Below are 19,579 nucleotides of genomic sequence, written 5' to 3'. Positions count from 1 at the left end.
GACCACCCAAAGGACACCCAGCCAACTTAACACAAATGTGGGAAGCATTGGAGTCAACATGGGCCAGCATCCCTGTGGAATGCTTTCAACATTTTAGAGTCCATTCCCTGATCGATTGAGGCTGATCTGAGGGCAAAAGGGGGTGCAACTCAATAGTAGGAAGATGTTCCTAATGTTTTGTACAGTCAGTGTACATACAGAGAGAAATACAGACAAGAAACAAAGACAGATGTGTGTTTGCCTCCCTCTGCTGGAGAATGTACTGTACTCATTCTTCACGCCCTTGCTAGCAATACTCAAAACTAGTTTCATTTTCTAAAGTTCATGCGAAGGCTTATGAATTGCCTAAGAGTACTGACACCTTTCCTTCACTTCCCCAAACCATTTGTTATTACAGTAGTCACTCATGTTACGCAAAAAGGAAACTTTTCCTGCAATTTCAGCGCATAGTCAGGACGATTTTCTGTAAAAAAAACACAACTGGATCTGGTTAATATACAGTAGCCTATGGAATGACTGCGTAGAGGAAATTGGATACCTGGCCACGTTTTTGCAAACATCTGCTGGTCTTTGCAGTGTTCAGTTGTTCACATAGTTATACTGTCCTTGATTAACCGCTGGGAAAAACAGTCAGTGAAAAAAGGAGTGAAAGGTCATATTACGTGAAACGTTTAGACAGGTATTAGAGAAGGTCACCTGACAACCCTTCAACGTTCCCCTCATCACGTGTCATTGTTCAAGTTAGGAACTTGTTTTTACTCACAAGACCAGCCATGTCCCGCCTCTTTTACACGGCCGTTGGACACTGAGAACAGCCTATTACTCCGATAGGCCAGAATAGGAATTCGGTCAACTGAGTCTAAATGAAACCACATCCCCTTCTTCAAACTCTCTGTAGGAGTAATTGATATCTTCTTCAAAGTAAACGACTGGAATATTACCCGTTTCAACAAATGATATACAAGTTTTGGGAACTAAAGAGACTCAAAGGTGAGTTAACATATAAAAAGACAGAGTGAATGTTTTGGTGCAGTTCTCCCGAACTACAGTAGGCTAAACAGTTGGCCAAATGAAATTAAGGTGATCTCGTCAAATCTATAAGGTGACTGTTGTCAGTCAATGGTTTATTTATACCGCAAACGCCATCATGTTATTGCACTTCAGACCGGCTAGATCGAGTTGGTGTTTATTGCTTAGGCTGCATCGTCGATTATTCTTTGAACGTCCGTCTGTTCCTGTCATTCAATATCGTGTGTGTGTGTGTGTGTGTGTGTGTGTGTGTGTGTGTATATTTGTAGTACTACAGTACCCAGCAATACGAACGACCTATTCAGCAACAGGTGGTAAATGTACAGTCTGAATCGTCTTGGAGGACAGACTGCCTAATTAATCTGACAGTTACTTTATTTTGATGTTTTTATTTTATTTCATCGTTATTTAACCAGGTAGGCTAGTTGAGAACACCGTTATTTAACCAGGTAGGCTAGTTGAGAACACCGTTATTTAACCAGGTAGGCTAGTTGAGAACACCGTTATTTAACCAGGTAGGCTAGTTGAGAACACCGTTATTTAACCAGGTAGGCTAGTTGAGATCACCGTTATTTAACCAGGTAGGCTAGTTGAGAACACCGTTATTTAACCAGGTAGGCTAGTTGAGAACACCGTTATTTAACCAGGTAGGCTAGTTGAGAACACCTTTATTTAACCAGGTAGGCTAGTTGAGAACACCGTTATTTAACCAGGTAGGCTAGTTGAGAACACCGTTATTTAACCAGGTAGGCTAGTTGAGAACACCGTTATTTAACCAGGTAGGCTAGTTGAGAACACCGTTATTTAACCAGGTAGGCCAGTTGAGAACACCGTTATTTAACCAGGTAGGCTAGTTGAGAACGCCGTTATTTAACCAGGTAGGCTAGTTGAGAAGGCCATTATTTAACCAGGTAGGCTAGTTGAGAACACCGTTATTTAACCAGGTAGGCCAGTTGAGAACACCGTTATTTAACCAGGTAGGCTAGTTGAGAACGCCGTTATTTAACCAGGTAGGCTAGTTGAGAACACCGTTATTTAACCAGGTAGGCTAGTTGAGAACACCGTTATTTAACCAGGTAGGCTAGTTGAGAACACCGTTATTTAACCAGGTAGGCTAGTTGAGAACACCGTTATTTAACCAGGTAGGCTAGTTGAGAACACCGTTATTTAACCAGGTAGGCTAGTTGTGAACACCGTTATTTAACCAGGTAGGCTAGTTGAGAACACCGTTATTTAACCAGGTAGGCTAGTTGAGAACACCGTTATTTAACCAGGTAGGCTAGTTGAGAACACCGTTATTTAACCAGGTAGGCTAGTTGAGAACACCTTTATTTAACCAGGTAGGCTAGTTGAGAACACCGTTATTTAACCAGGTAGGCTAGTTGAGAACACCGTTATTTAACCAGGTAGGCTAGTTGAGAACACCGTTATTTAACCAGGTACAGTGCCTTGCGAAAGTATTCGGCCCCCTTGAACTTTGCGACCTTTTGCCACATTTCAGGCTTCAAACATAAAGATATAAAACTGTATTTTTTTGTGAAGAATCAACAACAAGTGGGACACAATCATGAAGTGGAACGACATTTATTGGATATTTCAAACTTTTTTAACAATTCAAAAACTGAAAAATTGGGAGTGCAAAATTATTCAGCCCCTTTACTTTCAGTGCAGCAAACTCTCTCCAGAAGTTCAGTGAGGATCTCTGAATGATCCAATGTTGACCTAAATGACTAATGATGATAAATACAATCCACCTGTGTGTAATCAAGTCTCCGTATAAATGCACCTGCACTGTGATAGTCTCAGAGGTCCGTTAAAAGCGCAGAGAGCATCATGAAGAACAAGGAACACACCAGGCAGGTCCGAGATACTGTTGTGAAGAAGTTTAAAGCCGGATTTGGATATAAAAAGATTTCCCAAGCTTTAAACATCCCAAGGAGCACTGTGCAAGCGATAATATTGAAATGGAAGGAGTATCAGACCACTGCAAATCTACCAAGACCTGGCCGTCCCTCTAAACTTTCAGCTCATACAAGGAGAAGACTGATCAGAGATGCAGCCAAGAGGCCCATGATCACTCTGGATGAACTGCAGAGATCTACAGCTGAGGTGGGAGACTCTGTCCATAGGACAACAATCAGTCGTATATTGCACAAATCTGGCCTTTATGGAAGAGTGGCAAGAAGAAAGTCATTTCTTAAAGATATCCATAAAAAGTGTTGTTTAAAGTTTGCCACAAGCCACCTGGGAGACACACCAAACATGTGGAAGAAGGTGCTCTGGTCAGATGAAACCAAAAATGTAACTTTTTGGCAACATTGCAAAACGTTATGTTTGGCGTAAAAGCAACACAGCTGAACACACCATCCCCACTGTCAAACATGGTGGTGGCAGCATCATGGTTTGGGCCTGCTTTTCTTCAGCAGGGACAGGGAAGATGGTTAAAATTGATGGGAAGATGGATGGAGCCAAATACAGGACCATTCTGGAAGAAAACCTGATGGAGTCTGCAAAAGACCTGAGACTGGGACGGAGATTTGTCTTCCAACAAGACAATGATCCAAAACATAAAGCAAAATCTACAATGGAATGGTTCAAAAATAAACATATCCAGGTGTTAGAATGGCCAAGTCAAAGTCCAGACCTGAATCTAATCGAGAATCTGTGGAAAGAACTGAAAACTGCTGTTCACAAATGCTCTCCATCCAACCTCACTGAGCTCGAGCTGTTTTGCAAGGAGGAATGGGAAAAAATGTCAGTCTCTCGATGTGCAAAACTGATAGAGACATACCCCAAGCGACTTACAGCTGTAATCGCAGCAAAAGGTGGCGCTACAAAGTATTAACTTAAGGGGGCTGAATAATTTTGCACGCCCAATCTTTCAGTTTTTGATTTGTTAAAAAAGTTTGAAATATCCAATAAATGTCGTTCCACTTCATGATTGTGTCCCACTTGTTGTTGATTCTTCACAAAAAAAATACAGTTTTATATCTTTATGTTTGAAGCCTGAAATGTGGCAAAAGGTCGCAAAGTTCAAGGGGGCCGAATACTTTCGCAAGGCACTGTAGGCTAGTTGAGAACACCGTTATTTAACCAGGTAGGCTAGTTGAGAACACCGTTATTTAACCAGGTAGGTTAGTTGAGAACACCTTTATTTAACCAGGTAGGCCAGTTGAGAACACCGTTATTTAACCAGGTAGGCTAGTTGAGAACAAGTTCTCATTTACAACTGCGACCTGGCCAAGATAAAGCAAAGCAGTGCTACACAAACAACACAGAGTTACTCATGGAATAAACAAACATACAGTCAATAATACAATAGATCAAGTATATATACAATGTGTGCAAATGAGGTAGGATAAGGGAGGTAAGGCAATAAATAGGCCATAGTGGCGAAATAATTACAATTTAGCAATTTAACACTGGAGTGATAGATGTGCACAAGATGAGTGTGCAAGTAGAGATACTAGGGTGCAAAATAAATAACATTACGGGGATGAGGTAGTTGGATGGGCTGAGGTAGTTGGATGGGCTATTTACAGATGAGCTATGTACAGGTCCAGTGATCTGTGAGCTGCTCTGACAGCTTGTGCTTACAGTTAGTGAGGGAGAAATGAGTCTCCAGCTTCAGTGATTTTTGCAATTCGTTCCAGTCATTGGCAGCGGAGAACTGGAAGGAAAGGTGGCCGAATGAGGAATTGGCTTTGGAGGTGACCAGTGAAATATACCTGCGGGAGCGCATGCTACGGGTGGGTGCTGCTATGGTGACCAGTGTGCAGAGATAAGGCGGGGCTTTACCTAGCAATGACTTATAGATGACCTGGAGTCAGTGGGTTTGGCTACGAATATGACGCGAGTGCCAGCCAACGAGAGCATACAGGTCGCAGTGGTGGGTAGTATATGGGGCTTTGGTGACAAAACGGATGGCACTGCGATAGACTGCATCCAATTTGCTGAGTAGAGTGTTGGGGGCTATTTTGTAAATTACATCGCTGAATTCGAGGATCGGTAGGATAGTCAGTTTTACGAGGGTATGTTTGGCAGCATGAGTAAAGGAGGCTTTGTTGCGAAATAGGAAGCCGATTCTAGATTTAATTTAGGATTGGAGTTGCTTAATGTGAGTCTGGAAGGAGAGTTTACAGTCTAACCAGACACCTAGAATATGTGGACAACTACAAATTCCTAAGTCAGAATGTGGGCATCGATCGGTTGAAGAGCATACATTTAGTTTTACTTGCATTTAAGAGCAGTTGGAGGCCACTGAAGGAGAGTTGTATGGCATTGAAGCTCATCTGGAGGTTTGTTAACACAGTGTCCAAAGAGGGGCCAAAGAGGGGTCAGAAGTATAGGGTGTTGTCTGCGTAGAGGTGGATCAGAGAATCACCACTTTAGAATCACCACTTTAAAATAACAATGAACAAGAATTAAACCTCATCAGTGATATACGTATCCAGGGACAAGGCTTGCCAGACATTGGTCTAGGTTACTTGGGATCCACTGCCTGTAGGTGTGAGGCCTAGACCAGGGTAGTGGGTACTGTCATGTGTTTTCATCCCCAGTTAGGAGCCTGGTGGTGTGAGGCCTAGACCAGGGTAGTGGGTACTGTCGTGTGTTTTGATCCCCAGTTAGGAGCCTGGTGGTGTGAGGCCTAGACCAGGGTAGTGGGTACTGTCGGATGTTTTGATCCCCAGTTAGGAGCCTGGTGGTGTGAGGCCTAGACCAGGGTAGTGGGTACTGTCGTGTGTTTTGATCCCCAGTTAGGAGCCTGGTGGTGTGAGGCATAGACCAGGGTAGTGGGTACTGTCGGATGTTTTGATCCCCAGTTAGGAGCCTGGTGGTGTGAGGCCTAGACCAGGGTAGTGGGTACTGTCGGATGTTTTGATCCCCAGTTAGGAGCCTGGTGGTGTGAGGCCTAGACCAGGGTAGTGGGTACTGTCGTGTGTTTTGATCCCCAGTTAGGAGCCTGGTGGTGGCAGGAGGAGGGATCTGTGAGGAGGACAGGTGTGCCTGCTAGGGCAAGTCAGGTTGGGAAACACGCAAAGTCGTGTGTGAGAATTAAAAGGAGTAGGCTTACTACCCGTGCATGGAGTCATTTTGCTTAGTAATGCTAAATGTTAAGTCATTCTAATTCTGTATACTGCCAGGTCACTTGTCTAAAGGCACAACCTGTTATTGGAGAGAGCAACAGACATGTAAAAGTAGACAAGACTCATAGTGTGAATAAAGTAAATAACTCGATACACAATGTAGCACTTCTATGTTTAGAGTTCACATTCTAGCCCTCACAGTGAGAGACAGGAAACAGAACAGAAAGAGAAACAGATGATGGTGGTTTGATTGTTGTAAAGGGGGTTTTACTTCTAAAAATAGTCATGTAGTATGTACCTGCAAGCCTATATTTCCTCAAATGAAAAAAAACTAACATTTCCACTGACATTGTAGAAATGATTATGATTCAGTTTTTTCTCTCTCTTTCAGAATGGGCACCAACATCAGCTTCATCTACAGCTAGAGCAGAGGAAGGGGGGGTCATTTACTGTAGAAATGGAGGAAGGACCATGCACAGTGGAGAGATGGATGAAATGGGAGTAGACATGAGTGAGAGGTCTAGATAAACTAGGTGGGTAGGTATTTATATATGAGGAAGAAGTGTATTGACAGACACACAGTTCATATACTCATATCAGCTGAGACCCATTAACTTATCGATAGAGAGGGATGGAGTGTGGAGAGAGTATCCTGTGTGGGTCTGGGGAGCTGGATCTGGACCCTGACATTGTGAGTGAAGAGGCTGGGAAACTGTACTCAGAACTACAGGTAAACACACATCACATCACATCCACCTCTCAACTGCTTTCTGTTCTATCACCCCTTTCCTGCTTCTCTTTCTCCTAGCTTGCTTTTCATTCCTCTGTCTCTTTTCCATCACCACCCACACCTATCTGATGCTACCCCCCATCCCTCTTTCCCTGCTACAGACAGTGATAGAGACCCATGGCGTAGGGGTTGTGGAGTCCCTGGTGCCCATCCTAGTATGGGTCCTGGAGGGTCTGGCCAGCTGCAGAGCCCAGCTCAGAGAGAGGGAGGAGGAGGCCGAAAGAGAGAAAGGAGAGCGAGATGAGCTATTGGAGAGATACCAGAGTGAGAAACTACTGAGGAGAGAGAGCCAGGAGGTGAGAGGGGATGGAAGTGCTTATGGTTTATAATTTTTTTAAATGCAAATGTGATATGGGGTCAGGGTTTTGGTTCTATTCTTTTTCAACTCAGTCAATTCAGGGTGTTGATTAAAATTCATAAATAAAAAGTTTCATATAGTTTAATGAATTTTAATAAATGTTTGTTTTTTGCCTTTAGCGGTATCTGGAGTTGGATGACCAGATTGAGCAGGAGCGGAGGACGATGAGGGGAAGAGAGAAGGAGAGAGAGAGGAGGGGAAAAGAACTGGAGAAGAAGGCCAGAGAGCAGGCTGACCAATGTGAGTGTCTGACTGGGTCTGGGTGTCCATCGCTTCCTCCCTCTATCTCCCCCTTTATCTCTCAATTTCCATTCGAAGGGCTTTATTGGCATGGGAAACATATGTTAACATTGCCAAAGCAAGCGAAATAGATAATTAACAAAAGTGAAGTGAACAATCAGAAATGAGCAGTAAACAGTACACTCACAGATTTCCAAAAGAATAAAGACATTTCAAATGTTCTATTATCACTATGTACAGTGTTGTAACTATCTCTATCTATTTCTCTCTCTCTTTATGCTTACCCTCTTCATGTCCGTGTAGATTATTTTACATTCCCATCCTTTGTGTTACAAACTGAGGATGTTTGATAAGACCATGGCAAGTAGGCTACGGCAGAATCAGACTGGGACCCTGGTCATTGAGACGTACTGTATTTGATGCTAATTGCTACTGTGTGTTGTTTCTGTGACAGTGGTGGCCTTGGAGGAGCAGAGGGCTGGACTGGGCAGAGAGTTGAACACACTGAAGCACACTCACAACAAGGTCAGACGACAGCATGTTTAGACTGATGATTTGGGACTCAACGTCTGTGTACTCTTCTATCAGTAACAGCTGCTGTCCATCATTGTGGAAATGTATTCTATTATCCCTGCTGTCCTTCCCTTTTGTCCTTCTTTTTCTCTCTCCATTTTCACATTCTCTCACTCTCTCTCAGTTGGTGCTCAGTTATAAGGATCTGCTGGAGAGGAAAAGGGATCTAGAGAGAGAGGGATCTCCACTAAGGTTAGCCACCACTCAATTCAGTTAATATGACTACAACAACATGGAACGGTATGCAGTCTTTCCATTCTAAAGATATCTCTTTCACTGTGGTTCATTCATTTGATGGTTTGTGATTTTCACTGCATTATGATGTCACAATGGGCCCTGTCTGTCTTTAGTAACCATGTGCGCCCCAAGAATTCACAATCTACCCAGGGCCAGTCAGAATCCTGTGTTAGCGGGCAGGAGGTACGTTCTCTAGATTTGATAACCTCTGTACTGTCTTGTAGCAGTAGTATTTTTCTACGGAAGTTGTCCTTACTGACTCCTCTCCTTTTACAGCTAACTGATCAAAGGCCAGAAACACCTCCTTGTTCTGTCCTGTTGGAAGAACTGGTAACCAAGGACGATAGGGGGATTGATATTGTCATAAAGCCAGACAGAGATGCGTCCTTCATCAATGACATCATAAGCTCCACCCCTGAGCTGGCGAAGTTTCATGGCCTTATGAATGCCAGGTATGTCCTGTATGTGTGCACTTACAGTGCAAGATGAACTGGACTGACTTTATTGCATTACCAAGAAAGCTTTTCTTTTACACATTCATAACAATAAACCAACTCAGCCACAACTAGTTACCTGTAAATCAGACTACTTCCCTTCACAGGTCTGTCATGGTTCAGAAAGACTCTTGATGGGACATCTCCCCAACACACACTTTACTGTTGCATAAACTGACACTCACTGCCCCCTCCCAATCTTTTCTCTGTTACCCATGTTCCCTAGCACCCCGGTCCGAGCAGACGCCAAAGAGCCAATCAGAGACAAGACCAGCATGGGGGAAGAAATTAAGGAGGTGGAGGAGAAGGAAGGAGAGAAGGAGGAGAAAAATGAGGAAGGAGCAAAGCAGGAGAAGGAGGATGAGGAGGAGGATATGGATAGTCTGGAATGGGAGCTGAGGAACACGGAGTCTGTGTTCTCAGAGCTGTCCGAGCTGAGTCAGGAATACATAGAGAGTGTGGACCAGGGGGCCAGTGTCAGAGGTACGGCCATTAGGCAAGGGCACACCTACGCCCCTTGTTTGCAGTGAAACACTGCACTGGTTGTTCACATAAGATGAAATGTATGCCCTTTGCTCTCTTAACACACATACAACCTCATTTTACAGCCAGAGGAAGGCTAGGGGGGAAGAGCTGAGGCAGATGGAGTGGGCATCTTAGGCAGTGCTGGGCAGTAGGCACAAGTTAGAGTGGACTGAAGTGTCAATGTCATAAGATCTGGCGTGAGCAATTAAAAGCTAGTTGTTCTGAAAAGGGTTGGCTTACGGTATGGTTTAATGCTATTTGTGGTGAGAACTGTTAGTTTTTTCTTGTCTGTGCAGGCAGCACCGACCAGTCGGAGGAGATTCTTTCTCAGTATGAGGAACTGAAACACACCCAGTAAGTCCCTGCGTTTATCCCACCGTTATTATTACCCTACTATGGCTAGTCCTGTATGACTAACTGTGTGTGTAGGGGGCTTACCATTCACTATGCCTCTGTTTCATTTAGATATGTTGACAGAGTGCACATTGGGCCTGAAGTAAAACTGGGCACAACGGGTCCTTTGTTTACTGTATTTACTCACTTTTTCATTCTGTCATACATTTTCTCTCTCTCTCACTCTTACATTATCTACCTCTCCCAGTGAGTTAGTGAATGCGGCCCGGAAAGCACTGATCTCTCGTGTGGAGGAGCTGACCAATGAGAGGTCAGCTCTTAAGGTGGAGGTGACTTCCTGCCAGGAGACTGTCACCCGATTGGAGGGAAGGATGAAGGAGATGGAGGAGGAAACCAAGAGGTACACAACTCTAGTGTCAGGTTGTTGACGGTTGGCAGAATGAGACGAAGGTATACAAACAATATTTGTTCATGTGGTGTGATTCATTGATTGCGTGTGTTTCTGCTTTTATGTAGACTTCGGAAAGAACTGGAAGCAAATAAATCAGATGATGATGTAAGAGGGCTTTCTTTGTGTTGTCTCTTTATATTCTGCTAATAGATGTGTTGTAACCTTTTTCTGTTTCTCTAATGGACTTGTACTCTAACTAGAATGTTAATCTGTTACCCATAGTCCTCTCTGCCATTATCGCTGCGTCGGTTCTCTCGCTCGGAGATGTCCCGTGTTGTCATGGAGAAGAACCAGTATAAGGAGCGTTTGTTTGAGCTGCAGGAGGCTGTGAGACGCAGTCAGACCATTCGGTAACCACACCTGCCTGTCTCCCCCATAGAAGTAGACTGACAGGAGGTTTCATAGTCCTGTAGAAAAGGGAGAAGGGAATAACTAATTTCTCTCAATCTCACATCAGTCATCCCTTCTTTTCAGGGCCACCCAAGAAGAGAGGATCACTGAGAGAGAGAGGTCTAGTGTGTGGAGAAGGTGAGAGTGAGGGAGTGAAGAATCAGGAAGGAAAATACAACTTTTTAATTTGGCAATTATTGCAGTAAAGAAGTCCACAGATACTGTTAACCACTTTCTTCACTTTAAACCTTGAGCTGGTAACAGGCACACAACCACACATATTTGGCCTGGCTCTGACCCCTGACTTCACAACATTTAGCTCAATAGCTGTTCATATTTACCTGTGGCTACACAGTCTATAGCCCAAGCACATGACCAGAGTGCCTATGGGGAAGTTATGTGTAAGAGTTATTGTATTCCTGTGAGGTGGGCAGAGCTTCTGGTCAATTGCAGTCAAATTAACCATCTCTCTGTCCATTCAAGATTCAACCGTTTGTTTGGCCTGAACAAGAACCCCTTGGGTCCGTCTGCTGCTCTAGCGCTGACTCTGCCGACGTCCCCGTCCCTCACTCACTCACCAATGGGGTCTCCACGGCAATTGGCTGTCAGTACGACTCAGACAGTGTACGTTGATATGATGATAATGGGATTACATGTCTTTGGAGCTCTTTCCAACTTCTCAAAGTGCTTTACATTGTAAGGTTTGAAGTGAACTCACCTCATCTACTGCCATAGGTTACATTAGTAACTATCATAAAGCAGTACATCTTTTTAAACCACTCTCTCACCTACTGCCCCCTCTTCCCCTCTGTTCTTCCTCTTCCCGCTTCCTCCCAGTGGTGCCTCCCCTGCTACAGCCCTGTCTCCGCGGGTTAGGAGGAGGGAGCTGTACAGAGACATCCGCTCCCATGTCTGGGGAACCCTGGGAAAACGCCAGGTTCATGGCTGGAGCATACCGCTGTCTCACACACAGGTGAACATGCATACACACACATACAGTGCCTTCAGAAAGTATTCACACCCCTGGACTTTTCCACATTTTGTTGAGTTACAAAGAGGGATTAAAATAGATTTAACTGTGGGAGAAATTATCATATTTGAAACATTTATGGAAAATAAAACACTCATCTATCTTGATTAAGTAAATATTCAACCCCTGAGTCAATAGATGTTAGAATCACATTGGGCAGCGATTGCAGCGAGATTATAAATAGTATTTTTGGCTAAGTCTCTAAGAGCTTTGCACACCTGGATTGTAAAATATTTGCCCATTTATTATTCTTTTGAAACTTCTTCAAGCTCTGTCAAGTTGGTTGTTGATCATTCCTAGACAGACATTTTAAAGTTTTGGCTTATTTAAGTCATGTAGGTTATTGTGTTTTAGGTTATTGTCCTGCTGAAAGGTGAATTTGTCTCCAAGTGTCTGTTGGAAAGCAGACTGAACCAGGTTTTCCTCTAGGATTTTTTTCTGTGCTTAGCTCTATTACATAAATGTTTTTATCCTTAAAAACTCCCTCATCCTTGCAGATGACAAGCATACCCATAACATGATGCAGCCACCACCATGTTTGAAAATATGAAGAGTGGTACTCAGTTATGTGTTGTTTTGGATTTGCCCCAAAACATAATGCTTCGTATTCAGAACAAAACATTTCTTTGCCACAAAAAAAAAAATCTTTACCGCATGTTTTCCAGTATTACTTTAGTGCCTTATAGCAAACAGGATACATGTTTTGGACTATTTTTATTCTGTACAGGCTTCCTCATTTCTCTCTGTCATTTAGGTTAGTATTGTGGAGTAACTACAATGTTGTTAATCCATCCTCAATTTTCTCCTATTACAGCCAGTAAATGTTTAAAATCACCATTGGCCCCTGAGCGGTTTCCTTCTTCTCCGGCGACTGAGTTTGGAAGGACGCCTGTATCTTTGTAGTGACTAGGTGTATTGATACACCATCCAAAGTGTAGTTAATAACTTCTCCATGCTCAGAGGGATGCTCAATGCTTTTTTTGTAGCATCGGTGCTTAAAATGTACAACTCTACTGAGGGACCTTCCAGATAACTGTATGTGTGGGGTACAGAGATGGAGTGGTCATTCAAAACAGGATGCACACAGAGTGAATCCATGCAAGTTATGTGACTTGTTAAGCAACACTTTCACTCCTGAACTTATTTAGGCTTGCCATACCAAAGGGGTTGAATACATATTAACTCAAGACATTTCAGCTTTAAATGTTTTTATTTATTTGTATAATTCCACTGTGACATGGGGTATTATGTGTAGATCAGTGACACACACTCTCAATTGAATCCAATTTAAATTCAGGCAGTAACACATCAAAATGTGGAAAAAGTCAAGGGGTGTGAATACTTTCAGAAGACACTGTAGGTAAACACAATATTTACTTCAGAGGTGAAAATACTCACACAGACTGTGGAAGTAGACACAAAGCTTAATCTGGTACATGCAGTATATTGTGTGGGATTATTGCAGGATTCCTCAGAGCCGACCCCTGAGCCCAAAGATGTGCCTGTCCTAGTGCAGCTCAGACTGATGGACCAGAGAGATTCTACAGCCAAGGTAGGACATACTATTCCGAAACATGTCTACAGTCAGTGCTATGGTTCTTAACCCAGACAGTCTTTTCCCAGAAGACAGTCCATAACTTGTGTTTTCTCTCTGTAGCTAAACTGTGCTGTTGCTGTTACACCTGAGATCTCAGGCGAGACAACGGTAAAGGTGGTCATTACCGTCAAATTACTAGTTCTAGTCACAGTAGCTACCACTTGCAGTACCATCTAACCACCATTTTCAGACCATGTCATGCCAATGGTTTCCTCAATGCCAAATTGACCAACTAGCTCTTACTGGCACTTCTTGTAGATCTGGGAGGTTTGATAGGTAGAATCAATATGGTAGTAGCTCCATGTCCACTGACAGGCTAGATGGAACCATGTTGTTTAGCATACTGTTTACACCCATCCAAACCGTTTAGGTCTACACACAAACACCTAGTGGGTAGGGGTTAGGGCAGTGTTTCCCCAGCTCGGTCCTGGGGACTCCAAGGTGTTTTGGTTTTTGCCCTAGCACCACACAGCTGATCCAAATGATCAACTCATCACTAAGCTTTGATTATATGAATCCGCTGTGCAGTGCTAGGGCAAAAACCAAAACGTGCACCCCTTGGAGTCTCCAGGACCGAGATTGGGAAACACTGGGCTAGGGGTTGATCTGTCATTTCTCAATAGTAGGCATCACTCCTCTCTCTTCCATCCACCCTGTCAGTGTGCAGTGTGGGTGGTCTCTGGTCCCGCCTCCAGTAGTGATGTGACAGTGATCAACCCTGCACGGTCCAATACGGTGCTGGATCAGTTCAGCCTCCCGCCCACCTCGCCCGCCCTCTGCATCTGTGCTGTGCCCCCTACTGGTCAGTGCTATCTATTACTCTCCGGGTAAAAGGTACCCATAGGCACAGATCTAGGATCAGCTTACCAATTTTAGATTTCTGTAGACTTGTTAACCATAGCCACCATCATTTCCAAATAATCACTCAACTAGTTATTTCCATTTAGCATTGCCAGTGTTTAAAGCATTGTTATCCGCTTACCGTCTCTGTTCTGTTTCTGTGTCATCAGGTGAGACCTCAGGAACTGTGTGGATTGGAACTCAGGAAGGAAGGTGAGGTGTGGAGATCAGAACCATGCTGTTCCATGATATGTTAAACAATTAACAGTTGCTCATTCTCCCTCTCCTCTCTTTTTCTCTTTCTTCCTCCATTCCCAGTGTGTTAGTCCACTCCGCGTCCACAGCTAGGAGGCGCTGTCTGCAGTCTATCTCTCTGTCTGAGGGTGTGCACTCTCTCACGTGAGAACTCCTGTACCCAGTCCGATATAGACCACAAGCCCCTACAGTTGGACACTTGGATGACTCGATCTGAAAGGATAATTGTGTAACAGTTTGAATATTGCATGTTTTGTCTTTGTTTACTTTCAACTCTAAACCTTTCAGGTATTCACAGGGTCATGTCATTGCTGGATTAGCCAATGGGACGCTTGCATTCTTCTCGCACAACCCAGGTAATTCCCCCTCTCAGGTTACTGTCAGGATCAGGTCAGGTTACTGTCAGGATCAGGTCAGGTTACTGTCAGGATCAGGTCAGGTTACTGTCAGGATCAGGTCAGGTTACTGTCAGGATCAGGTCAGGTTACTGTCAGGATCAGGTCAGGTTACTGTCAGGTTACTGTCAGGATCAGGTTACTGTCAGGATCAGGTTGCTGTCAGGATCAGATCAGATTCATGTTAGGATCATGTCAGGCTACTGTCAGGATCCAGTCAAGTTCCGGCCAGGATCAGGTCAGGTTACTGTTAGGATCAGGTCAGGTTTCTGTCAGGATCAGGTTCCTGTCAGGAATCAGGTCAGGTTCCTGTTAGGATCAGGTCAGGTTCCTGTCAGGATCATTTCAGGTTCCAGTCAGGCTCCTGTCAGGATCAGCTCAAACTACTGTCAGGAACAGGTCAGGTTACTGTCAGTTTCCTATCAGGATCAGGTCAGGCTATTGTCAGGATCAGATCAGGCTACTGTCTGGATCTGATCAGGTTTCTGTCCGGATCAGATCACTTTACTGTCAGGATCAGATCAGGCTACTCTCAGGATCAGGCTACTCTCAGGATCAGGTTACTGTCAGGATCAGGTTCCTGTTTGGATCAGATCATATTCCTGTTAGGATCAGGTCAGGCTACTGTCAGGATCCAGTCAAGTTCCGGCCAGGATCAGGTCAAGTTACTGTCAGGATCAGGTCAGGTTACTGTTAGGATCAGGTCAGGCTCCTGTCAGGATCAGGTCAGGCTACTGTCAAGATCAGATCAGGTTCCTGTTCGGATCAGATCACTTTACTGTCAGGACAGGTTACTGTCAGGATGAGGTCAGGATCAGATCAGGCTACTCTCAGGATCAGGATACTGTCAGGATCAGATCAGGCTACTGTCAGGATTAGATCAGGCGATCAGGCTCCTGTCAGGATCAGGTCAGGATCAGGTCAGGCTACTGTCAGGATCAGATCAGGTTCCTGTCAGGATCACTTTACTGTCAGGATCAGGTTACTGTCAGGATGAGGTCAGGATCAGATCAGGCTACTCTCAGGATCAGGCTACTGTCAGGATTAGGTCAGGCTGCTGTCATGATCAGGTCAGGCACTTACTGTCAGGATCAGGTCAGCTTCCTGTCAGGATCAGGTCAGGCTACTATCAGGATCAGGTCAGGCTACTGTCAGGTTCAGGTCAGGTCACATTCAGGATCAGATCATGCTACTGTCAGGATCATATCAGGTTACTGTCAGGATCATATCAGGTTACTGTCAGGATCAGGTCAGGTTACAATCAGGATCATATCAGTGCATATGAAGGAAAGGAGGGAAGAAGTGGTACCATTTAAGTTTTAGATACAGTGGTTCTGGCTAGAAGGGATACAGTTTATTTCAGAATGGACCTTTCGTAGCAGGTTAGGACAACTTACGCAACAGGTTAAGAGAATTAGCGTAGCTGGTTAGGATGATTAGGTTAAGTTTAAGAAAAGGGTTAGGGTTAGCTAAAATGCAAAGAAATGACGTCAATTTGACAAACTGTATTCCATCTATCCATGACCACATACAACCTGTGATTTGTAAGAGACTGATGATGACTAATCACCACTATATTTGACAGGTGGATGGGATCTCCAATCACATGAGGTTTTGCCTCTGGGATCAACTCCACTGCAGCCCATTCGCTGTTGCCTAGCGAAGGGTGCGTACTTATGGGTAGGATATTGGAATCGGGTTCATGTGGTCGATGTCGAGAATAGAAAAGTGGAGGTAAGAGTTTGACGAACCTGAAAATATTGTGTTTGTGTGAATTCAGAATGGTTTGTACTTTGTATTTTTGTCTATATTTCCCACCTCTCTCTTTCAGCAAACTTTAACCGTCTCGGAGCGCAGTGAACAGCAGGTGCGTTTCCTGTGTGCGGCAGGAAGTGGTGTGTGGACGTCCTGCCGGCTCGACCCTACACTTAGGCTTTTCGATTGGTCCACTGGCCGGCTCCTGCAGGATGTGGATCTGACCCCTCTGGTCACCAAAACACTGGGTAGGAGCAGGAACAGGATTCTCAGTTCATTAATCTGTTTATGTTTATATTGCTGATGTGAGCATGTAATGGCCCACATAGAAGTTAATGTACAACTTTGAATACATTTTCTTCAATTTTGCTTCAATCCTTACCTCCTCAACCCAAAAACTGAACCCACTCTGCTTGAATGGATAAGCTCCTGACTGTTGGTCTCTCTGTCTCTCTTCTCCAGGCCCTGCCTTCTTGTCTCTCTCCCCGCTGCAGATCTCCTCCCTCACCGTCATCTCTGGCCGGCTTTGGGTGGGAACAGGAAGTGGCGCCATCTTCTCCATCCCTGTGTCTCTCAGTGAGTACTAACCTCTGGCCCCCAAAGGTCAACAACAGAATCACCTGAAAGATGATGCCCTTACACTGGTCATATGTCAATTGTCTTCTTCTCTGCGTTCTATAGGTTCAGAGTCTGCCTCTATACCATACTGCTCTTTGGCGGCAGCACAACTGTGTTACCATGGACACCGCCAGGCTGTCAAGTTCATCATTGCTGCACCTGGTGAAAATCTCTTATCGTTGTTCATTCACTCACTGTTGTGTAACAATGCAGTTATTCTACAGCAGGGCTATTCAAATGGCAGCCCCTGGCCCTTTGATTCATTCTGAACATTAATCAATGATCTGCAAAAAAATCCCCTCCAAAAGCCGACGTTCAACGTCAAAATGACAAGCACTATAGTGGTTGTCTATAGTGTAGTTTCTAGTGTTTTTTTGTGGTTTCTAGCGCCTATGTGGCAAGTTGATTATTTTGTCTTCATATGAATTTGGCTCTAGTGTTTGAACGGTTTAAGCTACAACATATTATGACCCAATTCCTGAACGCTACGACTCTCAGGAACACTACGTGCCTTCTGTTTCCCTCTCTGATGCTCACAAGGACTTGTTAGAAGGGAGTGGGACAAATAAATGCACCTAATGACTGTAAGAAATGAATTCAAAGCTTCTCTCCCTCAGAATGGAATTTGGCATCACCTGATTTTACGTATCTTTGTGTTCTTTATTAAGATGCCTAGTTTTCAGATTTTAAAATGACCTAATTACGTGTAAGAAGCTTTTACTAGTTAAAATAATGAGCGAGTTTTGTGACTTCCTTTTCAATGATGGGCCTCGACTCACGTTCGTTGAGGGCCCTCCACTTCTTTCCTAATTACTTTTAGCAACATTTAATTTGAAGAAAATTGCTTTATTGGTCATGTGCGTTGCTTTTTTATACAGTTTTTCCGAAGATGAATTGCATGTGGAAAATGTCTGTCCCCCCTAAAATGAACCTTTCTACATCTGGCCCCAGTAGGAATGTAGTTGAATAGCCCTGTTCTACAGTATTAAATACTATGCAGTTATTGCATAGTTATTCGACAGTATTATCGTGATACTATGCAGTTATTACATGGTTATTAGTATTCTATATCTGTGTTCCCCAGGCTGTGTGACCAGCTCTTCTACAATAGGAGGCGGTGCTGTAACTCTAGTCTCTACCTCTCAACTCATTCTCAGTGGAGGAGAGGGCTACATCAACTTCCGCATCGGTGAGTTGAGGACATCACGTGGTTGTCATTAGTGGTTGTCTGACTGACTCTGTCTCCCTCTTACCTTTCCCAGGCGACGACGCGAATGACGGTGCGCCCGAAGCTGCCCCACTGCGATCAGACCGCAGTCACATGATCATCTGGCAGAGCCCCACCCCCTCCCTGCCCAGCGCCGCCCTTTGACCACACCCACATCCAGTCTAGAATGAGACAAGGAAGGATTAGACAGAAATGTCATACAAGAGACCAGGAAGTACAAATGGGAGCCATGTTTTAATGGATTTCATTCACTAGGAGTTCCATTTGGATTTTTGTTCTAGAATCTTGGGATTAAATTAAGACATCGCAGCTTAATCCTTCTTGTCTCATTCTGTTATTCAGTTGCTACCCTCATCCCCTTGACTAAACCTTTCACCTGGTTAACTCAGTCTTCTCTGTGTGCCTTAATGTGATTTGACAATCGTTGCTGTGAGATTGGTTATTGTACAATGTTTTGTGTTTTTTGTGAAACATGTTTCCTCATCATGGTAATCATATATGGGCGGCAGGTAGCCTAGCGGTTAAGAGCGTTGGGCCAGTAACCCAAAGATCGCTGGTTTGAACCTGAGCTGACTAGGTCAAAAATCGGTCTGTGCACATGAGCAAGGCGCTTAACCCTAATTACTCCTGTAAATCACTCTGGATAAGAGCGTGTGCTAAATGACTCAAATGTAAATATCATCATCACTGTAGCAAAGTATTTTACAGTAAGAGTCATCATCTCTGACTTTTGGTTGGTCAGTTAAGAATGGTTTGGGTTTGTTTTAACCACAAAACATGCACACGCAGTAGCATATCATTCCATGACGTTGGCACAAGGCATTATACCCTTGTTCAAACTCGTTTACATTGATACTGAGATGTAGTGTTGAAGCTGCTGGGTTCCTAATAACTATTCTTGCATAAGACCCTGGCCTTCAGTTCCCATTGCATGCTGGGTAAATCTGCAGCGTAATTGCACTTTATTATTGTGTGTGTGTGTCTTAAATCTTTTGAAATGATTGGCTAATCCTCTTAAAGATCCCAGAGAAATGATCTTATGTCTGCTCGTTATGACTTTGTGAAACACACATGATTTGTTAAAACAAAAAAATGTAAGTTTTCATTTGCAGAGCGATAAGGGAGTGGAAGTCTCAAAAGATACTTAAAAGTATTTTATGCCGTTTTTGAAAGTGTGTTTGTGTGTGTGAATCATGTCTGAAAATGTTAATCATAACTGGACTCTATGCAAGATAATCTGTATCTACTTAAATCTATGAAAAATAAACTTTGGGAAATACTTTCATAAAAGATCTGTTTTCAAATCAATATAATGTAATACTTTTCATCCCAA

At 43.8% G+C, this 19,579-nt stretch overlaps 1 protein-coding gene across 4 annotated transcripts; it reads left to right on the top strand.

Moving 5' to 3' along the window:
• Nucleotides 1-810: 810 nt before the first annotated feature.
• LOC109880152 (C-Jun-amino-terminal kinase-interacting protein 4) lies at nucleotides 811-19,554 on the top strand. 4 transcript variants are annotated; one of them, XM_031785625.1, is made up of 29 exons: nucleotides 811-990; nucleotides 6,508-6,649; nucleotides 6,742-6,846; nucleotides 7,008-7,202; nucleotides 7,384-7,504; nucleotides 7,959-8,029; nucleotides 8,202-8,269; nucleotides 8,428-8,497; nucleotides 8,591-8,766; nucleotides 9,035-9,291; nucleotides 9,630-9,687; nucleotides 9,935-10,087; nucleotides 10,204-10,243; nucleotides 10,361-10,488; nucleotides 10,613-10,666; nucleotides 11,012-11,224; nucleotides 11,366-11,501; nucleotides 13,024-13,110; nucleotides 13,216-13,269; nucleotides 13,816-13,957; nucleotides 14,166-14,208; nucleotides 14,314-14,394; nucleotides 14,539-14,606; nucleotides 16,231-16,379; nucleotides 16,477-16,648; nucleotides 16,863-16,976; nucleotides 17,082-17,180; nucleotides 18,103-18,207; nucleotides 18,281-19,554. In XM_031785625.1, the coding sequence occupies exons 3-29, from the start codon at nucleotides 6,748-6,750 to the stop codon at nucleotides 18,388-18,390; spliced, it is 3,063 nt and encodes a 1,020-aa protein (XP_031641485.1). In that variant the 5' UTR covers nucleotides 811-990; nucleotides 6,508-6,649; nucleotides 6,742-6,747; the 3' UTR covers nucleotides 18,391-19,554. The 4 variants fall into 4 exon arrangements, with proteins under 4 accessions (XP_031641485.1, XP_031641492.1, XP_031641498.1 ...); XM_031785632.1 differs by having other exon boundaries at nucleotides 812-990; nucleotides 6,508-6,846; nucleotides 13,216-13,263; XM_031785638.1 differs by having other exon boundaries at nucleotides 813-990; nucleotides 6,508-6,846; nucleotides 11,012-11,152.
• The last annotated feature ends 25 nt before the right edge of the window (nucleotides 19,555-19,579 follow it).

This window comes from Oncorhynchus kisutch, linkage group LG2, assembly GCF_002021735.2.
Source record: "Oncorhynchus kisutch isolate 150728-3 linkage group LG2, Okis_V2, whole genome shotgun sequence".
NCBI lineage: Eukaryota > Metazoa > Chordata > Actinopteri > Salmoniformes > Salmonidae > Oncorhynchus > Oncorhynchus kisutch.
The sequence above is the reverse complement of the archived record's forward strand: the minus strand, read 5'-3'. Positions and strand labels throughout refer to the sequence as shown.